Genomic DNA, 27,692 nt, shown 5'->3' on the forward strand with positions numbered 1-27,692 from the left:
TGAAAAGGAAGATTAACGTGGAGGTATCACACTTTCAGATATCAGGTTATACTACAAGGCCATTGTACTCAAAACAGCCTGGTACTGGCATAAGAACAGGCATATAGATCAATGGAACAGAACTGAGAACCCAGAAATAAACCCCCATTTTTATGGACAACTGATATTTGACAAAGGAGGTAAGGAAATACAATGGAGTAAAGATAGCCTCTTCAACAAATGGTGTTGGGAAAATTGGACAACTACCTGCAAAAAAATGAAACTAGATCACCAGCTTACACCACTCACAAAAATAAACTCAAAATGGATAAAAGACTTAAATGTAAGCCTGAAAACTATAGGCATATTAGAAGAAAACATAGGCAGTAAGCTCTCTGACATCACTCGTAGCAATATATTTGCTGACTTACCTACACGAGCAAGTGAAATAAAAGACAGGATAAACAGATGGGATAATATCAAACTAAAAAGCTTTGCACAGCTAAAGACAATAAGAACAGAATAAACAGACAAACTACACAATGGGAGAACATATTCAACAATACGTCTGATAAGGGGTTAATAACCAAAATTTATAAAGAACTTGTAAAACTCAACACCAGGAAGACAAACAATCCAATCAAAAATGGGTAAAAGAAATGACTAGTCACTTTTCTAAAGTGGACATACAGATGGCCAATAGGCATTTGAAAAAATGCTCAACATCACTAATCATTAGAGAAATGCAAATTAAAACCACAATGGGATATCACCTCACACTAGTCAGAATGGCACTCATCAACAAAACAACATAGAATAAGTGCTGGCGAGGATGTGGAGAAAAGGGAACCCTCCTGCACTGCTGGTGGGAATGCATACTGGTGCAGCCACTGTGGAAAACAGTATGGAGATTCCTCAAAAAATTAAAATTCGAACTCTCTTTTAACCCAGCTACACCACTTTTAGGAATATACCCCAAGAATACCATAGCACTGTTTGAAAAGAAGAAATGTACCCCCATGTTTTTGGCAGCATTGTTCACAATAGCAAAGATCTGGAAACAGCCCAAGTGTCCATCAGTGGACAAGTGGATTAAAAAGCTTTGGTACATATATACTATGGAATACTACTCAGCCATAAGAAATGATGACATCGGATCATTTACAACAACATGGATGAACCTTGATAACATTATACTGAGCGAAATAAGTAAATCAGAAAAAATTAAGAACTATATGATTCCATACATAGGTGGGACATAAAAATGAGACTCAGAGATATGGACAAGAGTGTGAGGGTTACAGGGTGTGGGGGAGGAGAGGGAGAGGGTTGGATTAGGGGAGGGACACAAAGAAAACCAGTTATAAGGTGACGGAAGACAATTGGACTTTGGGTGATGGGAGTGCAGCATAATCAAATGTCAAAATAACCTAGAGATGTTTTCTCTGAACATATGTATCCTGATTTATCAATGTCACCCCATTAAAATTAATTTTAAAAAAAGATTTTTAAATAAAAAAATAAAAATTTATCTCTTAAAAAATGATATAGTTTTCATTTTACTTGTTTGAGTGTCATAAAAAGCTCTCTGCCTACTTCAATTTATTATAAAAAAGAACACAATGACCTATTTAAAGAAAATTTTCTGATCTAAAGAGTGCAGCCTTCAGGCCCTGGCCGGTTGGCTCAGTGGTAGAGCATCGGCCTGGCGTGCAGAAGTCCCAGGTTTGATTCCTGGCCAGGGCACACAGGAGAAGCGCCCATCTGCTTCTCCACCCCTCCCCCTCTCCTTCCTCTCTGTCTCTCTCTTCCCCTCCCGCAGCCAAGGCTCCATTGGAGCAAAGATAGCCTGGCCACTGGGGATGGCTACTTGGCCTCTGCCCCAGGCTCTAGAGTGGCTCTGGTCGCAACAGAGCGATGCCCCGGAGGGGCAGAGTGTCGCCCCTGGTGGGTGTGCTGGGTGGATCCCTGTCGGGCACATGAGTCTGACTGTCTCTCCCCATTTCCAGCTTCAGAAAAATAAAAAAAAAAAAAAAAAAAGAGTGTAGCCTTCAATAAAACATTTTAGCAAGTTCTATATGACAGACACATCAAGTCCAATATATCAGCATGCAGATTTTTCATGGTTATTATTAAAGTCCCTTAACCTGATGACTCATGCTGTCCTTGGCATAAAAAGCTTGTTGGTTCTTAACCCTTTGCTACACATGTGCAGTAAACCAGAATTATGCTTGCATCTTAACAGCTCTGTCTTAATACAGAAAAATACTTTTTCTTCAAGTTCAATTCATCTATTTATTATTCATCCCTCTTCCAGAGATCAAAAAATGCCAGTTTGTAGAAATATAAGTTTTGTCCTTTTCTTTTGCTTTTCCATACAAAGTTTTAGTCACAGTATAAAGTGTACAGTGGTACCTTGAGATACGAATTTAGTTCATTCTGTAACCGAGCTCGTAAGTCAGTCAACTCTTATATCAAACTGCCAATACTGAACTCATGCGCCAACATACCAACTAGTGGCAGCTTCCAGAATCATGACTTGTATCTTGAAATTTCGCTCAGATCTCAAACAGAAATATGGACCGAGTCACAGCTTGTATCTTAAAAAAAATTTGTATGTTGGTCTGTTCATATCTCAAGGTACCACTGTATATTATTTTCATAGAAAATTAATTGGAAGGAAACAAAGTTTGGGATAACTGTAAAAACCTTGGGGTAACTAAACCTCACAACAAAGGAAAAATTCTTACCTGTCCCAACTATTAGTTACTGCCCACAAGACACTCTGCTGTGTAATCAAGAAATGAATATAGCATGAGACATTCTTATTTGCTTTGCTATTGCATTGAAAGGAGGCTGTTTTAAAAGGTTTTGATATCAGGAAAGAGAGAATTTATTTTTCAAGTTGTAGTTATTACATCACCTAAACGTCTAAATATATGTTGAAAACAAATGTCTTATATATTTAAAATATTGATTATTCATCAGTATATTCAATTGCATTGTTTTATTTTTAGTGATTATTCATGTATCTTAAAGTTGTTAATATCTCTTACCATGGATCATGGAACATAAAGAAATGACAAAATTGACATCTAAACTCTAGATCTATCTCCAAATCCTAGCTCTGACATTAACTGTACAACATAGACATTTAAATTTAGCACCTTAGATTCTCAGAGATATGCCAATGTTTATGTTGAATGATTTAAAATATCATCAGAAGAAGTATATTGTGGCATAAAGTACATAGACTTGGTAATAATTCCACTATCAACAATAGTTTACTTTCCACTGATTTCCACTGAATTGCAATATACAAAGTGAATCACTGTTTTATTACAACTCTGAAACTCCACTGATCCTTCTCAATTACTTTTTATGGACATTTAACAGGTTGATCAACAATAAGAGTGAATATTTTAGGGAAATGATGTTATACATTTAAAACTAAGAGCAATTTTCAACCATTGGAGATGGTGACCAATAAAAAAAAATGGAAGTGAGATATTTTCAAAGATGTGTTCTACTTATAAAAAATTATAATGTGAAAAATAATTTTGTCACAATACAAAGATGAAAAATAAAATTAAACATTCCCATTTGTACCAGCCACTCTATCAGGCATTTTCACATTTATTACCTCATTTAATGTGGCAAATAATATCTGAGCTATTTTTTATTATTTCTACTTGTAAAATGAGAACATGGTAGTTTAGAAAGTTATAGTAATTTAAAGAACATATGTGTTGTTATTAACATAAAAAGAAATGCAACAATCCTATATTTAAATTTGTAGCCAATACATTCCCAGAAAACAAAAACTTCATTTTCCTAAACATTGAAAAATGATAGATACATATGAAAAGATATATTGTAACAAATTATACTAGATTAGAGCTGCAACCATTTCTCTTTATTTTTATAAGACTACCAAGTAAACAGTAAAATCATCAAAAAGCAGTAGTCTTAAAAAAATAAAATTTATTTTACATTATGTTTTGTATTATTATCCAGATATCAAGATTATAGCTTTTAATACTGTTATAAAATGTTGATTTGTTCCTAGTTTAAAGACAGACATGGACATATACATATATGTATTTATGTATCTATGTATTTAAAACAATGTGTGTGTATGAGTGTGTGTGTATGTGTAGAAAGAGATTCAAAACTATTACTGCAGTGTTAAGTTTTAATGACTTTACAAGAAAAATGTTTCTACTTTACAAACTGTCATTGAAATATTTTATTATGTAAAGTCATTTTAAACTTACTTAGTTGTGTGAATTTTTGTACAGTTAATAGTTTTTTTTTTACTCAAAATTGTCCATTTTTAATCAGAAACTCTATAAAAATTTACCTTTAAAATCTCCCTATGAGATAGAGTCTTTCCAGCATAGTTGGTTCCAAATTAACTTTTCAATTATGAGTAAAAATAAACTTTGATGAAGTAATTAAGGAAATATTTTTGTTTTCAGTTTTTAGGCAAAAGTCTGCTCAAGACTATACTCCACAGAAAAAGGGTAACACTACTGGTGAGGCTTATGTTCATTCTGACTTTCTTCCTGGGCGTACTCTCTGGCCCACAGCTGAGTAGAGTGGAGTGCAAGCAGAATGTAGTGGATGCATTCAGTTGAAGCAGGAGAGAACAGAGTTAGACACTGCCACTGAAGCAACTGAAGTTTGTTATGGAGGCACACAGATAATCCAGAAAAAGTAAAGGCTGCCACAAGGAGCCTGCATGAATGTCCCAATAGGCATTTGACAGAGTTTCTCATTCACAAGAAGAGTCCAGCTTCAGAGATAGCTGCCACTGAGAAGCTGAGAAGTGAATGGAGACAAAGATTACCGAGGCGGGAGAATTTCTTGATAAGCTACCAAGAGAGTTAATTACCTTCCAAATTAATTACTTAGAAATTAAATGTAAATTTCAAAATGGCCACACCTAGTGAGTAAAGACTACCAACTAGAATAAAAACTAAGCTCTGGGACTAAGAAGCTAAGTAAAACAGGCTAGCCCTAACAATAAGAGAAAGCATGACTTGAGAGTAGTAAATGAGGCAGCAGTGACTCTGCCCCTGACAATACCAAACCTCTTCTACACTCTCCTAAGCCTCCTCCCTGCGCAAGTCTTCTGTTTTTCTTGCTTGGACTTGAAATATGACTTTTTCAGTATGAGACTCGTTCCTGAAAGCTGGGAGCTGTTTGCCTTCCAATGGGAGGACCTGGCTACAGTGACAAAGGTGAAGTACACCTGGACTAAGTTCCTGTCGAGGTTCAAGAACTCCCTCACCATTTTTGGGGGAGACAATAGCTTGGGATCTTTAGTGGTTTTTTGCACAGGACATCGGATGTGTCCTCCTTCAGTACGTGGATGATCTGTTGTTGGGTCACAACGCTCTCCAAGGATGTGCTCCAGGAATGGATGAGCTTCTATATCAATGGTTCTCAACCTTTCTAATGCCGTGACCCCGCAATACAGTTCCTCATGTTGTGGTGACCCCAAACCAAAAAATAATTTTGGTGGCTACTTCATAACTGTAATTTTGCTACAGTTATGATTCGGAATATAAATACCTGATATGCATTATGTATTCTCATTGCTACAAATCAAACATAATTTAAACATAGTGATTAATCACAAAAATAATATTTAATTATATATTGAGAAATATTTATTACTAATTCCAATAAATAACATTTCACCATGGTATAGCATGGGTTTAAATATAACAACAGTAATATAGCAGTAAACAACAGTGCAATATTTTGCAACAGTATGCTGCCAAATTCAGTGAGATGGTTGTGGTTGCTTCTTGCTTACCAATTCAGAAATTCTTGGGGCAGTCTTTGCAAGGGCACAGTGAAGATCATTTTCCACAACAAGTCTACTTCAGTATTTAGACTTGATTACCAGCAAGCTGGAAAACTCTGTTTCACAAAGATATGTTGTTGGAAAAGGAAGAAGAAGGTGCAGCACAGTCTCAGACAGAATAGGATATAACTGTAAAAACACTTAATCCAGAATTTTCTCAGTGGCATCATAGAGAAATCTGTTCTCGCTGCATCATTGTTAGTTAGGTCAATGAACTCTTCTTGTGCTGTCTCCGGAACATCTTCAACTTTCACTGTGAATGGACTTCTGGCAAGTGCAAATGGGGTGTCAGGTAGATTAGGAAAGTATGATGAAATTTCATCTGCAAGCATGTGCAAATGTTCTTTCACAGAAGTCGAGTGCCTTAAACAATCGGCTGTTTTGGCAACTGGGCAATGAGCTAGATGCGCCAAACAATGCTTTGTTATTTCACACTGAAGTCAGATGGTTGCCAAGAGGAAAAGTTTTAAAACATGTCTTTGGGCTTCATGATGAACTAAAAACATTTTTTAATCAGAAAGCAAGACCGCAATTCGAAGCACTTTTTAGCGATAAAACTGAGCTGCAGAAAATAGCTTACTTGGTGGACATCTTTGTCATCTTGAATGACTTAAATTTATCACTGCAAGGACCAAATGCAACGTGCCTCAATTTGTCTGAAAAAATTAAATCATTCCAAATGAAACTTCAGCTTTGGAAAAATAAATTGGATAAAAATAAAATTTACGTTTCCTACATTATCTGCCTTCTTTGAGGAACATGACATTGAGCCAGACTTCTATAGGAGGCAGATCTTTTACACTGCAGAATCCGCACAGCAGATTCCTCAGTGTGAGGCCTCTTTCACTCTATTGGGGTGGCGGATTCCACCTTTGGAATTTTTCTGCTCTAGGAAAAGTTCTAGTGTGAAAAAAATTAAGGAACATGCTCTATATTTGAGCGGAATCTGCTGCGGCCTCCCATTGACTTGAATAGGAGAGGAAGAAATGTGTTGGAAACTGTCATTTCTCCACCTCTTATTGAAACCAAAAGGAGGCTGCAGCGGATTGTGTGGTAACCCGAGATTCTCGGGAGCTCTCTTCCACAAAATCCCCCGCACTCCCAATGAAATCAATAGGAGGCGTATTCAATGCCAGAAACCGCTGATTTCAGCAGTCTCCTCATTCAGAATATGGGAAAATAGTGGGAGATATGGGAGATAATTATACATTGGGGAACAGTGTGAACTACATCTTATAGTGGTCTCTTATAGTATAAGACTGATGTAGTTCACACTGTGTAAATGTATGGTGCTTTGTGTAAGTGTAAGCTGCTTTGTGTACTGTGTAATGATTACACACAAAGCACCTTACACTTACACAGTATTGTGTGTATGGTGTCTGTACTGTTGTTGCATTATTAACCTTTTTTACACCAGCAGGCTGTCTTGCAGGCTCCTTGGCTCTCCGCCTTTTGCTTCTCCACCTCCTAGGCTTCTGTCCTCCGGCGCTTGCTGCACCTGCCCACTGATGACATCAGCAAGCACCGGACACACGTAATGCGCTGCTATGGACAAGCAGCCACACTACTATGGACTGTGGGGCATTCCCCCCACATCCTCCGCCCCTTAGGCCCCGGACAGATGATGCAATCATGTCTGCACATGACTGCAGACATTCAGTTTGGAACGCACATCCATAATGGCGTGCGTTCAAGCTGAATAGTGCTGCTGCAGATGGTAGCGCGGCTCCTCGGCGGCTAAAGCCATTGGAAATATGTATTTAGGTGACCCCTGTGTTTTGGTGGTTCGACCCCCGCTGGGGTCGTGACCCACAGGTTGAGAACCGCTGTTCTACATCATCTAAAGAAGAATGAATACAAAGTTTCGAAGAAGAAGGCCCAGATCTGCCAAATGCAAGTAAAACAGTGGTCCCCAACCTTTTTTGGGCCACAGACTGGTTTAATGTCAAAAAATATTTTCATGGACCAGCCTTTAGGGTGGGACAGATAAATGTATCACGTGACCAAGACAAGCATCAAGAGTGAGTCTTAGACTGATGTAACAGGGGGAATCTGGTCATTTTTAAAAAATCAAACATCATTCAGACTTAAATATAAATAAAATGGAAATAATGTAAGTTATTTATTCTTTCTCTGCTGACAGGTATCAAATGGCCCATGGACCGGTACCGGTACGTGGCCGAGGGGTTGGGAACCACTGTTGGAGAGACTGTGGAGAAAAAGGAATCCTCTTTCACTGTTGGTGGGAATGTAAAGTAGTATCATTATGGAAGAAAATATGGTGGTTCCTCAAAAAATTAAGAATACAACTACCATATGACCTGGCAACCCCTCTACTGGGTATGTAACCCCAAAACTAAAAAACATTGGTATGTAAAGACACATGCAGTCCCATGTTCATCACAGCATTATTCACAGTGGCCAAGACATGGAAACCAAAAAGTCCTTCAATAGAAGATTGGATAAAGAAGAGGTAGTACATATATACTATACTACTCAACCATAAGAAATGATGACATAGGATCATTTACAACAACATAGATAGACCTTGATAACATTATACTGAGTGAAATAAGTAAATCAGAAAAAACTAAAAAGTCTACGATTCCATACATAGGTGGGGCACAAAATAGAGACTCATGGACATAGATAAGAGTACAGTGGTTTACCAGGGGGAGTGGAATGGAGGGTGGGGAGGGGATGGAAGAGGGGGTTGAGGGAAGGAGGGTGAAGGAGGGGAGGGGCATAAAGAAAACAAATAAAAGGTAACAGAGGAATATTTGACTTTGGGTGATGGGTTTACAATATAATCGAATGTGCAAATGATGTGGAGATGTTTTCTCTAAATGTAAGTACTCTAGTTGACCAATTCACCCCATTAAAATTAATTGTCTAAATAAAATTTTTTTAAAAAGTATATAGTCATTGGACTAAATAAAATTAAAGATTTTATACAGATATATCATAAAATAAGTTAAGGAGCAAAGTTATGTTATTAATTCAACAGCTGCAAAAACATTTGATAACATTAATCAACAATTGATAAGATGTATATATAAACCAGATTTAAAAGGGACTTTATTAACTTAATAAAGGTCACAACTTACTGCAAATAGATTGATAATCATTACTGACCAAGAAAAAAATTCTTTCTTCTTGACTAAAACATAGTTGAAGAGACACTGAACAGGCAAAAAAATGTTAATATAAGAACAACAAAAAAAAAATGGACAGAAAATTTTATTTGTATTTTAAGTCCAAATTTAGGAATGGACAACTACTGGAGGTCAGCAAGGTTTCCAGGTAAATGAACCTATAGAAATAATTATCGACAATAGCCTTCCTCTACATGACCAATTATCAATAAAGCAATGGAAGGGAACACCAAAGGCCTAATGAAGAAAGTGAGTGAATGAAGGAGATCCCACGGATTGTTACAATTTACGTTTTCTGTCCAGTCTCTGACTCTTGAGAGGCTGGATAAGAGAACAAGGCTAACCCTGCACGCAGCTCGTTTCCCTGATTCCCGCACCTCAACCTGTCCCCACTTTGAGCCCGCCTCTCAGAATATTCAACCAAGACCCGCCTTATAGGACTAGTCAATCAAACCTAGCCCGCTGACCTAGTCCGGTCCTAAGTCCATGCAACCCCAAACTGCGCATCTCTCCAGGGACAAAACTAGCCATTCTCCATTGTACGTTGGAAACGGCGATCTCCCAGTCCTCCGCCCCTCCTTGCCCTTCCGGCCAACGTACTCTTATTTTCCAGCTTCCTAGGCCCCGCCCCTTTCGCTGGGCGTCCCGCAGAAGCCGGAAGTAAGAGTGTTCTTTTGCGCCTGCGTGAGCCACGAGCCCAGTCTCTCCGAATCCTGACTGTTCTCTGACCTCGGTCTTCACTTGGGTCAGCAGTCTTCCCGGCTTGGGTCGGCCCTGCCTCAGGTCCGGTGGCGGAGGCGGAGAGCTCGGCCTTGGGGAAGCCAGAGATCAGAGCGTGGCCGCCGCTGAGACCCCGCACCCGGGCCTCCGATCGCCGCCAGGTTACCTCAGAGCCCCGCCCGCTACGCCCGTGTTTGTTGCTCGTCTCCAACTCCTTGAATTGGGCACTCTAGGCTGGGTCCAGTCGAGTGAGAGCGAAGGGCAGTGGAGAACAACCCTTGTATTTATAATTCGCTTCTAAAAGCGTCCTTTGCTCTCTTTCCAGAAAGGAAAAGCATCCCTGCCTTTCCCGTCCTGCGGACGAGAGCCTCACCTGGTCGTCTCTTCGCCAATCTGCGGATTTCTGCGTGTTCGGTAAGCAAGGGGCTGGCATTCGGCTCCACTACGTCCCCCCATTCCTTCCCGTCTGGTGCAGGAGATACTAGTTAGTCTTTATGTTACCCTGCTTGCGGGGACCCGTTTGCTCATTATATCCAGGTGCATACAAGTGGACTAATTATTAAGTGTATTTGTAACGGTCGTCACCGAATGCAGCTATCCATTGTAGTCATTTGTGTGTAGATCTTTTTTGAATTTAACACATAAAGTATGATCATCTGCCAGTATTAGCTGTTTTTTTACCTTGTACCCTGTATTTCTTTAGTGCGCTTACCAGGACCTTCATCCAGTTCATGTTGAATAGAATTTATATCCTTGCCTTGTTCCCTATCCCAGAGGGAATTATTCTATTTCACCGTTAAATACGATGTTTGTTGTATATGTTTGTAGATTTTTTTTTCTAGTAAAACGTGTTCCCTTCTGTTAGAATTAATTGGAGTGAAAAGACCAGAGTAACAGGCTTTATTGAAAGGAAGGAAGGAACCCTGCCCAGCTGACACGCAAGGGAGAGTCCCCAGCCAGGCACAGCCTGGTTGGGACTGGGTTTTGGGGGAGGGGGATAGGAACGGTCGTGCGGCATTTAGCCCATTGGCTGCTGGACCAAGGAGGGTCTTTTATGGAAGTTTGCCAGGACTTCTTGACTTATGAAGTCAGACATTCCTTTGCGGTTGGTCATCTGCTGCAAGCCCTGAAACAGACTTACTGGCAGGTTAAAGAAATGAAACCTAAGACCTAGTTCTGGTGGTTTAAATTTTTATCACCAGTGAACGTTAATATAGATCAGCCACTACTTTGTATCTAGTGGGATGAGTCATATGATCTTTTTCTGTTAATGAAGTGAATTATATTAATTGATGATTTCATTTTCAACCACTTTTTATTCTTCGGAAAAAATGAACGTGATTTGTGATTAATATCTTTACTATTTATTTGTCGACTGCACAAATATATTATTTGCACTAATGTGTATGAATTTTTTTTAATTGTGCTTCTCTGGTTTTGGAAATAATCGAGAAAACTGTTTCCACCCCTATAATGGAATGTTGAAATTTTTAGTTATTTGGTGAGCCTGCTGAGAAAACAATTTGTAACTTCTCTTTCCTTTATGAGTTTAAGTGCCGAGTTATTTTTTTCTTTAATGACTGGTTATAATCAAGTGTATTTTAGATCATTGCTGGAAATTTTTACTTCTCTCTCTCTCTCTCAATGAATTCATTACTTGCACATTTCCATTTCTATTCCCTTAATTTTTTTAGTTGTTATTTTCTTACATGTGTAATTATAACTAATTCATAACTCCTTTTGTCTGGGCTCTGTTCCTAAAGAAAATTGCTATGGGTTTGTCGACTTTATTAGTTTTCAAAGGACACATTGCTTGCTGGCTTTTCTGATTTTCTTTATTTGTTTTAAAGTATCATAATTGTGTCTTGTTTTCACTTTTCTTTCTAACCATTTATACTGTTCTTTCCCCAACCTTCAGTGGTTAGGCCATTGTTACTGATTTTTTCTTCTCTGGGATTTGATGATATTTTTAAGTCTATAAATATATACACACAACCACAACTGTGGATTTCCAGTGCTATCTGAAATAGTTATTTTAATTTTCTGCTTCTGTCTGCCATTTGAGTAACTGACTCACTAAAGAAAAATATGTGTGCATTTCCTTTCCCTATAACGTGCTTCATTTTTATATATATCTGCCACCACCTGATAGTTTCTTAATTTCCTGCCCACCTTCAAAAAATGATGAAGTCCATGTGTTTCAGGGTTCTTCTGTTTTGTTTAGTGCTGTAACTCCTGTGACTGCATGTGGTAGGATCAGGGAAATGTTCCCTAACTGAATATGAAATGAAGGAGCAGGAGGTAGGGGCCTTAAGGGAAACTACCTTGTTCTAGACATAGGTCTTAGTCAAGAGAAGGTATTCAAAGATAAAACATTTGAATAGAATGCTTTATTTGTCTACATTGGGTAGTAGGCCCAACAGAGTTTTAGGCCAGACCTTGATAATGATAGGAAATAAGGGCCTCACTAACAGCGAACTTATAAATATTTGTTCAGAAATTTACTTCTTGGGCATTTAGGCTTTGAGGATAAATAGATCTGCATACACACCTGACAGAGTGACTCTCTAATTGGGTAACATTGAGTGTGTGTTTAATTGACTGCAAGATTCCTGAAGTAGTAATTAGTTGTAATATGATTTGCAGGATTCCTATGAAAAATAAATAATTTATTTGTAAAGGTATGGGCATCTCTTGCAGTCATTCTCTGTTACGATTTCTTTACGGTTCGGACTTGCAAGGAATAAGACACATCAGATGAAAGTAGTGCAAGCAAAGGGCTGAAATTCTTGAGGCGGAATCAGCCCCGAGAAACTGCGCCACTGCGTATGTATTGAGTTTCAAAGGCCATAGCTCTGCAGATAAAGCTAGAAAGCTACAAAAGCCTTTTTTCCCATCCATACCACCTCCAACCCTGCACATCCACTGTTTCCTTCATGATCAAGAACACGAGAAGAGTCAGAGTCTCAGAGCTTATCAATCATAAAAAACATCTGGTTCTTGGAGGCATTCTTCCAAGAATCTGTGTACTTGGATTCAAGTAACCCCAGGCCAGTCTCCTGTTATGGTTAGCACACTCCAAGATCTCTTGTCTCCAAGTAACCCCTGCTCTGAAGTTAACTGCCGTTTAGATTTGTGCAGGGTCTTTTCCTACAATTCTCACATCATGGTTGCTTAAATGGAACATGTTATTAATATAGTAAAGAAATCACAGTTTTTATTGGGTTTAAGATATATAATTGATCCACTGCAGTGGATGGAACAGTTGTGTTTTCATTATTTGAAATTTGTGCAAGAGCATTGTAGACATTTCTATCAGAGGAGGCATCCTGCCAGCTTCACTGAAGTATTTTTCTGCTGCTGCTTCTGTTCAGGTAAACTTTTGCAGCAGAATTACAGCATGGCTGTCTTCTCTGCCTCCTCTGTGTGGAATTTAGGCCGTTGATCTTTTTAAAATCAGGTTTCAGGGATCCTCCAGCCTGTGTGGGGGAGCCCATTGATTAGAGGCTGAGCAGTAATGCCTGTTAGCCTGCCAACGGATGCAGGAGTAAGAAATATTGGGATTGGAGCACCCAGAAATCTGGTATATAAGACCACTGTGTGTATTCTCAGTATATTCTGAAGGTTGAAGGTATTGCTTGATACTTTTTATGCTTCTCAATATCATGGGCAAACTGCCAACTTAAGTTTTAGACTGCAGTGAACTTACTTGTAAAATAGGACTCTTAAACATCAAAACAATAACTCAACAAGAACCAGAGCATAGTTTTCTAGTTCTACATGAGGTAAGATTACTCCACCTACTTACAGGATCAGTGTGTTTGCTTCAGTGTCTCGGACTTATTATGCATAGGCGTGTGAGGGTATTGTGTGTGTGTGTGTGTGTGTGTGTGTGTGTGTGTGTGTGTGTGTGTAGGGGAGGCTTGAGAGGAGTGGTCCCTTATAGTGTGCTGTAGCATTCAGGCTCATGATTGTGCGAATTGTGAAGAGACCTAGAGGATCATGACTCTCCTGCCTCAGCTGTAACTTCTCAACATTCTTTCTTCATGAAGGGAACATGGGTGAGGAAAGAAGCACCTCGGAGTTCCAGAAAAACATGACACAGGTAAGTAAGAGTTCATAATTTCCCAAAAGAATATTCCCATTTAACCAGTTCCTCGAGATCTGATTGTTTAGAGCAGGGATCAGCAACCTGTTTGTGTATTAGGCCACACAGGAAGTATGTCACTTAGTTTTTCCATTTAGTTGTATACTCACTTATTGCTTCTCATAGGCACCTAGATTTGGGATCAAACCCATGACCTCTGTGCCACCTGGCCAGGGCTGGATTGTATGTATCGATATATATTTTTTGGTGTTGAGTTTAATAAATTCTTTATAAATTTTGGATATTAATTACTTATCAGATATATTGGCAAATATATTCTACCATTTAGTGGGTTGTCTTTTCACTTTGTTAATGGTTTCCTTTGCTGTGAAAAAGTTTTTAATTGATGTGGTCACATTTTTAATTTTTTCCTTGCTCAAGGAGATGTATCCAAAAAAATACTGCTATAATAGGCATCCCAGATTTTAGTGTTTCTGTTTTCTTCTGGGATTTTTTGAGTTTTAAGTCTAATATTTAAGTGTCTATTTTATTGTGAGTTTGTTCTTGTGCATCCCTCGTTGTGTTTTTATACATTAAACTTCATCCAGATTTGACCACTGTTTCATGTGGTGCTGATCAGTATACTGGGAGAGAAGAAAGCTTGTGAAATTGTTTCTGGAAAAAAGAATTGTTTCTTTCATAGTTGAAATTAAAACTAAGTCCTCACTTAACTTTGTTGAGTGCTTCTGTATCTTTAAATAAAACAACTAATAATAAACCAATTTCACTGTAGACTAATTGATATAAACAAGAGTTAAGTTCCCACAGTATCTCAACAACATTGTAACAAAAAGAAGTCATTCCAGGACCTGCTGTTTCATTTTTAGAGCATTTCTCGCACTTTTGCTATATGCTTTGGAGTATTGTGGATCATGTTAAGACGAATTATTTCCCATCAATCTGTGGAGAGAGAAATTGTGTTTTTTAGTGGTGTTATGATGTCTGTGATACAGGACTTGGTCAGTCAGGAGCATGTGTGCGGGAAAGAGAAAGAGAGCTGATGGCTGAGTACGAGGGTTGTTGTTAGAAGACCATACAGTCTTCAAATGTCCAGTGAATGGATTCTCTTTGCCCCGTATTGTCACCATCATTCATACTCCTTAACTCGAGGTATTGGTACCTTCCTGACCAGAATATGTGGGATGTTTCAGAGCCCAGTGGTCTTTGAGGATGTGGCTGTGGACTTCAGCCAGGAGGAGTGGGCTTTGCTGGATCTCGCGCAGAGGAGCCTCTACAGAGATGTGATTCTGGAGACCTTCCGGAACCTGGCCTCACTAGGTAAGAAAGGCAACGTTCCTAGGTAGGTTGTTTAGAAAACAAATCTGACAAATCAAAATCATTCTTTATTCTAGGATTTGGGCTGAGGAATAGGAATACATTGGTATATATGACAGACGTGGTCAGCGTCCCCATGAAACTTACAGTGTAGTGGCTTGACCATGAAAATGAACATCTGTGTGTTGAACTGTCTTTTTATTGTGAATGAAAGCCTCAAGGCTTACTGGGGGTTGAAAGTGTGGGCATAGACTTCAGGGGTCACTGAAAGGCACAAGGGAGTCTTATGGTTTGAGACCTTCTGAAAATTTTGCTGACATCAATGGTCTTTACCCAAAGACCACCAGGAACATACCTAAAAGTTAAACAAGTTGGGTTTGTTACTCAATCCAGTGAGAAAAACACATGACACAGGGAGCCTGGGGTGTCTCAGTCCAGAGGGTGTTGGTACATATTACAGGATTTGAACTTTGGTTGAGTGATTTGAGGATGGCTCTGTGGATCAAGCTGTATTAGTTTCCGAGTCCTTTTGTAACAAAGTACTGCAAACTGGGTGACCAAATAGAAAAGAAACTTTTTTATTCGCATTTCTAGAGATGGAAGTACCAATTCAAGTTGTCTTTAGGGCCATGCTCCTTCTGAAGCTCTATGGAAATCCTGCCTGTCTCTTCCTAGCTCTGGTGGTGGCCTGCAGCCCTGGTATTCTTGACTTGCAGATGCATTTCTCTAAATCTGCCTCCATCTTCACAGACTTCTTCCTTTCTGTGTCTAAGTCTGTCCCTCTTTGTAAGGACACTAGTCTGTGGATTCAGGTCCCATGCTAATCCAGTATAACTTCATTTTAACTTGATTATATCTGCAATGATCCTACTTCCAAATATAGCACCATTCTTAGATTCTAGGTAGATATAAAATATTTAAGAAAAATGTATCTATTTTTAGAGCAGTTCAGCAAAACCGAATGGAAGATAGAGATTTCCTATATAGCCTGTTACCCTGACACATGCACAGCCTTGCCACTGTCAACATACTCCACCAGAGGAGTCCATGAAAATATTTTCTGACATTAAACCGGTCCATGGCCCAAAAAAGGTTGGGGACCACTGGGTTACACCATTGATTACTATTTGACTTTTTATTAACAGTCTTTCTTGTTTTTGAAAAGACTTTCCTTGTTTCCTTTTTGTAAGTTGGTATTTGGTCATGTACATTTTACCCTGTTCCTGTTTGTTTTGTTCTCCGATAATACCCTGTTTGTATTACTATCCATGAAAATCTTCATGGAATATTTCTCATTCAGTTTCTTATCATTTGACCCTGTGCTTGGAACACATTTGTCACAGTTGATAAACCTACATTGACACATGGTCAACAACTAGAGTACTGCTTAAATTAGGCTTCACTCTTGGTATTGTACCTATTGTGCTTTGGATAAATATGCGATGACATATACCCACTGCTGTAATATCATAGAGAGTAGTTCCACTGTCCTAAAAGTCCTCTTTGCCTTCCCAATTCATCCCTTCTTCCCTTCTATCCCCTGGCAACTATTGATCTTTTTATTGTGATTATAGTTATCTCTTTTTTTTTTTTTTTTTTTTTTTTTTGTATTTTTCTGAAGCTGGATACGGGGAGAGACAGTTAGACTCCTGCATGTGCCCGACCGGGATCCACCCGGCACGCCCACCAGGGGGCGACGCTCTGCCCATCTGGGGCGTCGCTATGTTGCAACCAGAGCCACTCTAGCACCTGAGGAAGAGGCCACAGAGCCATCCGCAGCACCCAGGCCATCTTTTGCTCCAATGGAGACTTGGCTGTAGGAGGGGAAGAGAGAGACAGAGAGGAAGGAGAGGGGGAGGGGTGGAGAAGCAGATGGGCGCTTCTCCTGTGTGCCCTGGCTGGGAATCGAACCCGAGACTTCTGCACGCCAGGCTGATGCTCTACCACTGAACCAACTGGCCAGGGCCAGTTATCTTTTTTTGAGAGAGTTATGTAGTTGGAGTTATACAGTATGTAGCCTTTTCACGTTGGCTTCATTCACTTAGCAACATACATTTAAAGTTCTTTTATGCGTTATCATGGCTTGATAGCCTATTTTTTATTGCACTGAATATAATATTCAATTGTCTAGATGTCCATTCATCCACTCACCTATAGAAGAACATATATAGCCTGACCAGGTGGTGGTGCATTGGACAGATTTAGACTGGGACTCAGAGGACCCAGTTTCGAAACCTTGAGGTCACTGGCTTGAGTGGTTGCTCATCTGGTTTGAGTACAGCTCACCAGCTTGAACCCAAGGTCACTGGCTTGAGCAAGGGGTCACTTAGTCTGCTGTTGCCCCCTGGTCAAGGCACGTGAGAAAGCAAGCAATGAACAACTGAAGTGCCGCAATGAAGAATTGATGCTTGTCATCTCCCTCCCATCCTGTCTGTATTTTCCTATCTGTCCCTCTTTCTGTCTCTCTCTCTGTCTCTGTCACAACAACAACAAAAAGAACATATATACTGCTGCCATGTTTTGGCAATTTTGAGTAAAGCTGCTATAATGTGTGTGCAGGTTTTGTGTGGGCATGTTTCAACTTGTTGGATAAATTCCCAAGAGCATGACTGTCCAATCATATGGGTGGCACAGTGACCCTAGTTTTGTTTTTGTTTTTCACTGGACCATGGTCTCAGAGTTACCTTGTCTAAAATTGGTATTCTGTGAGATTACTGTAATTCAGCAGGAGTACAAAATGTCCTGGTTGTAAATATCAGACTAATTTAATATTATTGAGCATTAAATATGAATATCCAATTAGCTTTAAAATTTAGTTATTGATTTTAGTGAGAATAAAATGGAGAGAGAGAGAGAAGAATAGAAACAGACAGGAACATAGATCTGTTTCTAAATGTGGCCTGACTGGGGATCCAACCCACAACCTGTGTGTGCTTTGGGATGATGCTCTAACCAACTGAGCTGTTTGGCCAGAGCTTCAATCAGTCCTAGCCATCAGAGGCTTTGTTACAATTCCTCGCCTCTAAAACATTTTTTTTTTTTGTATTTTTCTGAAGTGTGAACAGGGTACGCACTGCATACTCCCTGGCTGATCTTCCAGTGGAAGCAGGAGGAGGACCTGGAGATGACAAAGAGAGGGCCTGTTCAGGGGAGGCAGAGAGACAAACTCCCTCATGTGCCCTACTGGTATCTACCCAGCATGCCCACCAGGGGGCAATGCTCTGACCATCTGGGGCATTGCTCCATTGCAACTAGAGCCATTCTAGTGCCTGATGTGGATTCATGGAGCCATCCTCAGCGCCCGGGCCAACTTGCTTCAGTGTTGCCTTGGCTGTGGGAGAGGAAGAGAGAGATAAAGAGAAAGGAGAGGGAGAAGGGTGGAGAAGCAGATGAGCGCTTCTGTGTGCCCTACCCAGGAATCAAACTTGGGACTTTCGCATGCCGGGCCGATGTTCTACCACTGAGCCAATCAGCCAGGGCAACATTTTTTTTTTTTACAAACATTTTATTGCAATTAAAGTCACACTTGGCGCTAAGTTTGCAGAATCAGAAGACCAAAGTGTCAGCCTTGTCTCATGGAAATGTCTGTGGTTCCTCATTGTTTTCCTGCGTGTGACATGCCTTTCTGTTTAACAGGGTACGCACTGCATACTCCCTGGCTGATCTTCCAGTGGAAGCAGGAGGAGGACCTGGAGATGACAAAGAGAGGGCCTGTTCAGGGAGAGCGCCAGGAAGGCAAGAGTTCTTGTGAGAAACTGTCTAGGTTGGGGGGTATTCATTTGGAAAAATCAAGTGAAAGCCAAACATTGCTGTTTTGTCTGAGATATATTTTCCCCATACAGCAGTGGTCCCCAAGCCCCAGGCCGCGGACCGGTAGTGGTCTGTGGGCCATTTGGTACTGGTCTGCAGAGAAAGAATAAATAACTTACATTATTTTCATTTTATTTATATTTAAGTCTGAACAGTGTTTTATTTTTAAAAAATGACCAGATTCTCTCTGTTTCATCCATCTAAGACTCACTCTTGACGCCTGTCTCGGTCACGTGATACATTTATCCGTCCCACTCTAAAGGCCGGTCCATGAAAATATTTTCTGACATTAAACTGGTCCATGGCCCAAAAAAGGTTGGGGACCACTGGGTTACACCATTGATTACTATTTGACTTTTTATTAACAGTCTTTCTTGTTTTTGAAAAGACTTTCCTTGTTTCCTTTTTGTAAGTTGGTATTTGGTCATGTACATTTTACCCTGTTCCTGTTTGTTTTGTTCTCCAATAATACCCTGTTTGTACTACTATCCATGAAAATCTTCATGGAATATTTCTCATTCAGTTTCTTATCATTTGACCCTGTGCTTGGAAGCAGAGTCTTGAAATAGTTACACTTGGAAAGCCCTTTTTCAAATGTGCTTTTATCTTTTGTTTCAGATTCTGACACTCAACTTAAGACTAATGAATCAGTCACTTCGCAAGATATTTATGAAGAAATGGTATCCAATGAACAGGAAATAGTAAGATTGAAGAGGAATGATGCACAGTCATCTATTTTATACAAAAAGTGGGAATACCATGGTATTGACAATAAGAACAAAAACCTTGAGAGACATTTGAGGTGAGTTGCATTCATAAAAAAGAAAGTAGTGCCTCATAATAGTATCTTAAATTGTCATAAAATGTAAAGAACACATATATAAAACTTTTCAAAAGTAGTAATTTCATAAAGAATTTTTACAAGATTTTCTTACACGAATGAGACTGTGATTTTCAATGTTTGATATAATTCTGTTGTAAGCATTTATGAGAAAATTTCCATAAGTCACAAACTCAGTGATACATAATGCAATTAATAGTTCAAATGCTATAGAAGTGTTCACTGAAATTTATGTACTTTTACTGATCAATGTCACCTTTATTGAATTAATTAAAAAAAAAACAAAAAACAAAGAAGGTCCTGTCTCATTGGCTCAGTGGTAGAGCATTGGCCAGGCATGGATTTCTGATTTTGATTCCCAGTCAGAGAACACAGGAGAAGTGCCCATCTACTTTTCCACCACTCCCTCTCTCCCCCTTCTGTCTCTTTGACTCTGATAGTAATGGCTCAGTTGGTTCAAGTGCATTGTCGTCAGGTGCTCAGGATGGCTCTGTAGAGCCTCCTAAGCCTCAGGCTCAAAAAATAGTTTCAATTGTGAGCATGGCCCCAGATGGGCAGAGCATCAGCCCCAGATAGGGGTTGTCAAGTTAATCCCGGTCATTGTGGAAGTCTGTCTATCTCCTCTCCTCTCATTTAGAAAAGAAAAAAAAGGTAAAAAAGAACAACAAAAAAATACCAAACTCAGTGTAAGTACCAGCTATTGTAGAACTTCTCTGTGGGAACTTTCAGTTTATAATTACTGAATTTTTTCCACAGAGTGGAAAAAATATATAATTACTGTTAATGGTAAAAATGTATTTATTACTAATATTGTGCTTTTTATTTTTAAATGAAGTCATGTGACAGAAAACACCTATGAATGTAACCAAGAAAATCAGCATAGACAACACTTCTGTCAAATTTCAAATCTTAATGTACTCCAGAGATCTGCTGAGGTACAATTCTGTGAATGCCGTGAATGTAAAATGGTCTTCACAGATCATGTTTCCCTGAAGACCCACATCAGTTTGCACACGGGAAGCAAACCCTACCAGTGCAGGGAGTGTGGGAAGGCTTTCCATTCCCTCGCCTGTTTTAGGAAGCATATGAAGACCCCCGAGGAAGACAAACCCTACGAATGTCAGCAGTGTACCAGAGCCTTCGGCTGTTCTTCATTCTTCAGGGCGCATATGAAGCTTCACTCTGGACAGACAAACTGTGAATGTGAGCAATGTGGCAAAACCTTTAGCTGTTCTTCATCCCTCACAGAGCACAAGAGAATTCACAGTGGAGAGAAGCCTTACAAATGCAAGGAATGTGGGAAGGCCTTTAGTTCTTCCTCTCACCTCATAACACATACAAGAATCCATTCTGGTGAGAAGCCTTTTGAATGTAAGGAGTGTGAGAAGGCCTTTAGTTTTCTCTCATCCCTCACTGCACACTTGAGATTGCACAGTGGAGAGAAGCCTTATCAATGCAAGGAATGTGGGAAAGCCTTTATTAGTTCCTCCCACCTTACAGTGCATGGACGGACTCACACTGGGGAGAAACCTCATGAATGTAAGAAATGCGAGAAAGCCTTTCATTCTTCCTCAGCTCTTAGGATTCACATGAGGGCACACACTGGGGAGAAGCCCTATGAATGTAAGGAGTGTGGGAAAGCCTTTCGTCAGTATTCAGTCCTGATTTTACACATCCGAATGCACACTGGAGAGAAGCCATTTAAATGTCTGGAGTGTGGGAAAGCCTTCAGTTGTCCCTCAACCTTGCGAAGACATGTAAGAAGCCACACTGGAGAGAAACCCTATGAATGTAAGGAATGTGGAAAGGCCTTTAGTTCTTCCACTCACCTCATAATGCATATAAGAATCCATACTGGAGAGAAGCCTTATGAATGTAAGGAATGTGGGAAGGCCTTCACTCGTTCCTCATCTTTCACCGCACATTTGAGAGTGCACAGTGGAGAGAAGCCTTATAAATGCAATGAATGTGGGAAAGCCTTTACTAGCTCCTCCCACCTTATAGTACATGGACGAACACACACTGGGGAGAGACCTCATGAGTGTAATAAATGTGGGAAAGCTTTTATTTATCCCGCATCTCTTAGGACTCATATGAGGAGGCACACTGGGGAGAAACCCTTTGAATGTAAAGAGTGTGGGAAAGCCTTTCGTTACTCTTCAGGCCTGACTGTACACACCCGAATGCACACGGGAGAGAAGCCTTTCAACTGTCTGGAGTGTGGGAAAGCCTTCAGTTGTTCCTCAACCTTGCAAAGGCATGTAAGAAGACACACTGGAAAGAAACCCTATGAATGTAAGGAATGTGGGAAAGTCTTTGTTTATGCTGCCTACTTTCAAAGGCACATGAAAACTCACTCTAGAGAAAACATACAAATGTAAGGACTATGGGAATGTCTGCAAAGATTTTCAGATGTAAGACAATGTGAGAATTTACACTGTGGAGACATCCTATGACTAATAAAGTAGGTAATTGTCCCTCATCTTTTAGATGACTGAGAACTCAAAACTGAGAGAAACTCTTTTATGTAAACCATGTGGTAATGCCTTCAAAAATATTGCTTATTATAAGTCAAAGTTCCTAACAAATAAATGTATAAGAAAATTTGCACTAAAAGCAAAGATCAGTGCCTCACCTTTAAAGTGGAAAGTTGTCTCACTTGTTTCTGGTTTGCATTTTCTTATATGAATAATTAGGGTGATAAATTTCCCTTAATATTTTTCTACTCTTTTATACTGAGCTGCTTTTATTTGGGTTTAGATGTAAATGTTATTTCCATCATTAAGTGTGAGAGTGTATTTCTTCAAATGCAGGCAGGAGTGGTCCTTTTATTTGTTTCTGATTAACTCATTGCTAAGTGTGTAGTGATCATGGTATGAACACTTTAATATTTATTATTTCTTTTGTATTTAGCTTTTGTAATTGGTCATTTTATTTTGATCTAGTATGGCGGACACTGGAAATTGCCTACTCAATATTTTTCACCCATTTTACTCTTTTTCAATCTACTAGTTTTTATTATTCAAAGCTTTTCCTGTTTAATAAGTAATTTAACAGAAATTGGTAAATGCATATTTCTTCAAAAAGTGTCTCATCTGATTCTTTTGTATTTCATTCTTTGTCTTTGCTTCTTGCTGATAATGAGACCCAATGTTTTGAGAATACAAAGAGTCTTTGCATTTTATCAATAAATTCACTCCTCCAGTAAATTAATTTCTGGTTACAAGACAATAAACAAATACTTATTAATAAATATGTATTATGTTCTACCTATCTTAGATACCACATATCTCTGGGGATTGCTGGTGTTCTCCTTAGTCCCAGATAAGGAACGCCAGTATAGAGAAGTGGGGGGATTCCACACACCTCTAGTAATCATGGCCTTAATTTAGGGATTATAGCATTTTTCATAAATAGTAATGCACTTTACATCCCATTTTGGAAATCTGAGATATGGGATTATCCCCTACATAAGATAGGAATTTCATGGAATGACTATACCTAAATATTTCAGAAATATTTCCAAAAGTAGCAAATAATTGATAACTAATTTTTTTATTGGAAAAGCAAAGGTAGTAAGTAAGAGGTAAAATTGAACTTGTAATGATTTTTATAACACAGCCAACCACCATGGACATATCATATAGAAATACTTACTTGTATGATATGAAGAGAGGCAGAAGAATTTTGATAGGATTCCAAAATAAAGAATTGACAAGTAAAAGAAATTCCTCATGTAGTACTATGCATCAGTTAAAGTATTACACCTTAATGTGTGTACTTCAAAGAAAGATTTAAACAAGAGTGTCATAAACAAGCACATTTTAGAGACAGTGTGTGCAGTAAAGTACTATTTACATAAATTTCCAGTAAGCTCCATAGAAACAAACACTAACATTATGGAAACACAGACAGAAAATACACTGACAAAATGAATGACAGTGTTTGCTGCTGTGGAACAGATGTGCAGGTCAATAGGATAATGCCGGAATTTAGAAAATACCAATATATTGACAATATTTTAATGTATAAAATATGTATTTGAAGGTAAATATTACTTAATACTTATGTTTTAATATTTATAGGTATAATAGGTAATGTTATTTGAACATTTTCTAAGTGCCTGGCCATATTCTAAGGCTGTGTTACCACCACTGAGAATCATGCATGTATAGATTATTATTTAATAGCTTCTAGGCTGTGGCCAGGGCATTGTACATTTTACAATATTTACAGGCAACCATAATAACATAGTAAAGATAATCACTAGTCTGACTACTCTAGTTTTAATTTTATTTAATTTTTTGGAACAATTGACTTTACTGATGTGGAAGCTCCTCAGTATTTGTTACATTAGTATCTATACTTTTCTCTTTTGTATTTTTTTCCTCAAATCTAAATCACTGTGTGTACTGTCAAGAGAACTAAAGATCAGAGTTGGCTTTAGGGATGTGATTTAAAAAGTACTGTATTTAAGGAGAATTGACTTAAAATAAAATTGATTTAAGGAGAAGGCATAATAATGCTGGGTTTCACACCTGGCTTGGGGGCTTCTCATGATCCTGAATATTTCAACAGTAAATAAGGGAGTTGGGTTCGATTTGAACAAAAGCCTTAGAATTGCTACATTTAGAAACACATATACAGGCTTACCGAGCCATCAAAATGGAGATCAAAAAGCTAAGAAGCGGATTAAAACCACCCAAATGTTCCCCTGAGTCTCTCTGGAATTGCTATGTAGTCCTCTCTAAGGTGAGATATAGGAGGCAAGTTTTTACTTTTAAAGTTAATTATTGTTTAATGATTGATAAGTGTCTGTTACACTAATGCCATGAGTTGTGGTCAGTGATGTTCTATGATTTTGTGTTTTTAACCAAAACATACCTAATCAAATATGAAATCTACAAGGTCAAGGTTGGGAATATGTTTGATAAGAGTTAAAAACAACCATATGTCTGAGTAAGCATATCGGAAATTGAAAATGGTACTGAGAACCCAAGATAACTGGCTCATAAAAAGCTATCTTGTTAAAATGAATACTTGACCTTTTGGGGGGGGGAGTCAGGGGATTTTATTTATTTCAAGAGAAAGAGTGAGAGAGTTTGAAGCATTAACTCAATAGTAGTTGCTTCCTGTATGTGCCTTGACTTAGCAAGTCCAGGGTTTTAAACTGGTAACCTCAGCAGTCCAGGTCAAAGCTTTATCCACTGCACCAGAGGTCAGGGACCAACACTTGACTTTAATGTAGAGAGCAGATAATGTGTTCTAGCAATGATACAGGTTATCAATATTCTTGCATTTTCTTATACTGTATTTAAATATTTCAGGCTGCTTCTAAGTGCTATTTAATTAGACTGATTATTTTCTTAGAGTGACAAGGATATTTTTAATTCTGTACTTCCTCTTAAAGAGTAGGCTCCAGTTTAGGTGTTCATGGATTTGCTATTTCTAAATGTTCTTGCTCCTTTAACATTCTTCAAGAAAATATCTCAACATACGTGTGCATGGAAAAGGATATTATGTAAACCAGTGAATAAACTCTTCTAAGAAAATTGGACTTGAGACACAGAAATATTGTGGAAGCCCCTGGAGTGGATGAACCTAAGTGTGAAGACTTTACTTGTGAACTGCTTGAATCCAAATATGTACACAGTGCTAGGACACAGTGCTTGATTTATTTTTCCAACTCTTCTTTTACAAAAGTTGCCCAGGCTAAATGGAACCAGAAAATCTAACACATGTATCAGAGTTCTTCCTCATGGGTCTGTCAGATGATCTGGAACTGCAGTCTTTGTTCAGTGGGCTGTTCCTGTCCATGTACCTGGTCACCCTGTTGGGGAACCTGCTCATCATCCTGGCTGTCAGCTCAGACTCCCACCTGCACACCCCCATGTACTTCTTCCTCTCCAACCTGTCTTTGGCTGAGATTGGTTTTACCAGCACTGTGAATATTAATTGTGAACATCCAGACTCACAGCAGAGGCATCTCCTATGGGGCTGCCTCACACAGATGTCATTTTTTATACTTTTTGTATGTATGAATGATCTCCTGATTGTGATGGCCTATGACTGGTTTGTGGCCATCTGTTACCCTCTGCACTACTTAATTTTTATGAATCATCAACTTAGTGGCTTGTTCTGTAACCATTCTCTGCTCTTCAACCTTGCCAGTTTTGACATCCTCACCAATAACATGTTTGTTTATTCTACTGGTGCCATATTTGGTGGTGTTCCACCTTTAGGAATTATTTTCTCTTACTATAAAATTATTTGCTCCACTCTGAGAGTCCCATCAACAGGTGAGAAGTATAAAGCCTTGTCCACCTGTGGTTCTCACCTGTCATTTGTTTAATTTATGGAACCACTGTTGGGGTGTACCTCAGTTCTGCTGTCTCACCTTTACCCAGGCATGGCATGGTGGCCTCAGTGGTGTACACTGGTTACCCCCATGCTGAACCACTTCATGTGTAGTCTAAGGAACGGAGACATCAAAAGGGCTATGCAGAAGTTTCTCAGAAAACCAATCTGATCTCAGTGCTCGTGTCATCCATTTGAGGTGTAAGTGGGAAAATGCAACACAACTAAACATCAAGACCTGCAAATCCCACCTCTCTTGTCCTATCATTTACGTAGATCTCCTGACTTTCACTCCTCTCCTTGTTTACCATCTGAATATCAATTCTTTTTATATGTCTAACAGGACTGGGGAGTTTCCTGAAATCCTTTTTATGTCATAAGCACTGCCTGACTGAATATTATTACATCAATGGAGATTTCTGTAGTTAAACATTGGTGACCCAAGCATCCCAGACTGATAAACACTTTCTATGTATACTAAAACTTACATCCTTTTGACAGCTCTGAATTTTCCATATAAATTTATCATCTATCAACTTTGTTTATGCAGGTATGTGATTATTTCTGTTTCTAAACCTTGGTTTTTATTAAAGTCATGCAAAGCTTAGAAATACTAACACTGGGTCTCATCACCATGTATTTTGATTTCATGGGACTGAAATATGGTCTGAGCTTGAGGATTTTAAAGAGCCTCCTGGTGGTTGTAGTGTGCAGCCAGGTTTGAGTACTACTGATCTAAGTCAGATCTTTCCTTCAAAAATGGCCTAATAATCTTGGGTCCACCTGCTCATTGATAAATGCTGAAGAATCTGAAGAAAATCAGAGGTAAAAGGTGGAAAAGGAGCCTATGGTAGCAATAGAAAATGTGTTTTTCCAGTTATTACTGACAATCTTCAAGTACCTTCTCTATACTGTATAGCTGGGCATATGTGCTTATGTTGAAGCTATTGCATCTTCTCCAAACTCACTTGTATGCTTTCTGATGTTGGGATGGAACTCTTGAAATCACTATTGTATTTTTCATCTTATGTCCATTTTATATACTGTCAAAAGTGGTAATAGTCATGTTCTAAAAACTCAACTTTTCCCTTAACGTTCCTTGAGAAGTAGTGGTATTTTCTTTCTTCACTTGGAATTGCTGTTACTGGTTTGTTCTTTGCCTTTCAGCCTTTTAATAACTGTTTAAGCAATATCTTATATTAAAATTTGTTCATCAAGGTGACTAATTATTTTTTCATGACTGTGCTCTTACTGGTAATATGAAATGAGGTACAAACATTTTGAAGTGTCAGCAACAGGAAGGTGGCAAAATAAGCCCAGGAAGAAAGTGTTTATAAATGATGTGTCTTGGCCATGAGTATGTAACTGGAAAATCAGTGGTGAGATTGTATTTATAGTTGCTGTGTTCTCTAATGATGCCTGAGGATCATGAAGTCACTGGTTATCACATGAAATTGGCCTTTTATACTACTCTAGAAATGCCAAGAACCATGATTTTAGCAAAAGGGTATCTTTCTTCTCACTAGTGAT

General features: G+C 38.9%; 1 protein-coding gene and 1 pseudogene across 1 annotated transcript; both read left to right on the top strand.

Annotated features, from left to right (window-relative positions):
• The first annotated feature begins 9,684 nt into the window (after positions 1-9,684).
• On the top strand, positions 9,685-22,875 carry LOC136379750 (zinc finger protein 699-like). Its single transcript, XM_066347287.1, has 7 exons — positions 9,685-9,980; positions 10,058-10,146; positions 13,785-13,837; positions 15,031-15,157; positions 18,791-18,901; positions 19,583-19,766; positions 20,641-22,875. The coding sequence occupies exons 3-7, from the start codon at positions 13,790-13,792 to the stop codon at positions 22,184-22,186; spliced, it is 2,016 nt and encodes a 671-aa protein (XP_066203384.1). The 5' UTR covers positions 9,685-9,980; positions 10,058-10,146; positions 13,785-13,789; the 3' UTR covers positions 22,187-22,875.
• Positions 22,876-23,004: 129 nt separating this feature from the next.
• On the top strand, positions 23,005-27,377 carry LOC136379709 (olfactory receptor 7E178-like; annotated as a pseudogene).
• The last annotated feature ends 315 nt before the right edge of the window (positions 27,378-27,692 follow it).

Source organism: Saccopteryx leptura, chromosome 1 (assembly GCF_036850995.1).
Source record: "Saccopteryx leptura isolate mSacLep1 chromosome 1, mSacLep1_pri_phased_curated, whole genome shotgun sequence".
In the NCBI taxonomy this organism is placed as follows: Eukaryota; Metazoa; Chordata; class Mammalia; order Chiroptera; family Emballonuridae; genus Saccopteryx; species Saccopteryx leptura.

What these genes read in the sequence shown, in the direction of transcription:
- LOC136379750 (XM_066347287.1), top strand. Translation starts at nt 13,790, where the DNA reads ATGGGTGAGGAAAGAAGCACCTCGGAGTTCCAGAAAAACATGACACAG. An exon ending in CCGGAACCTGGCCTCACTAG is followed by an intron (nt 15,158 to 18,790) that starts GTAAGAAAGGCA and finishes TCTGTTTAACAG; the next exon opens with GGTACGCACTGCATACTCCC. An exon ending in AACCTTGAGAGACATTTGAG is followed by an intron (nt 19,767 to 20,640) that starts GTGAGTTGCATT and finishes TTTTAAATGAAG; the next exon opens with TCATGTGACAGAAAACACCT.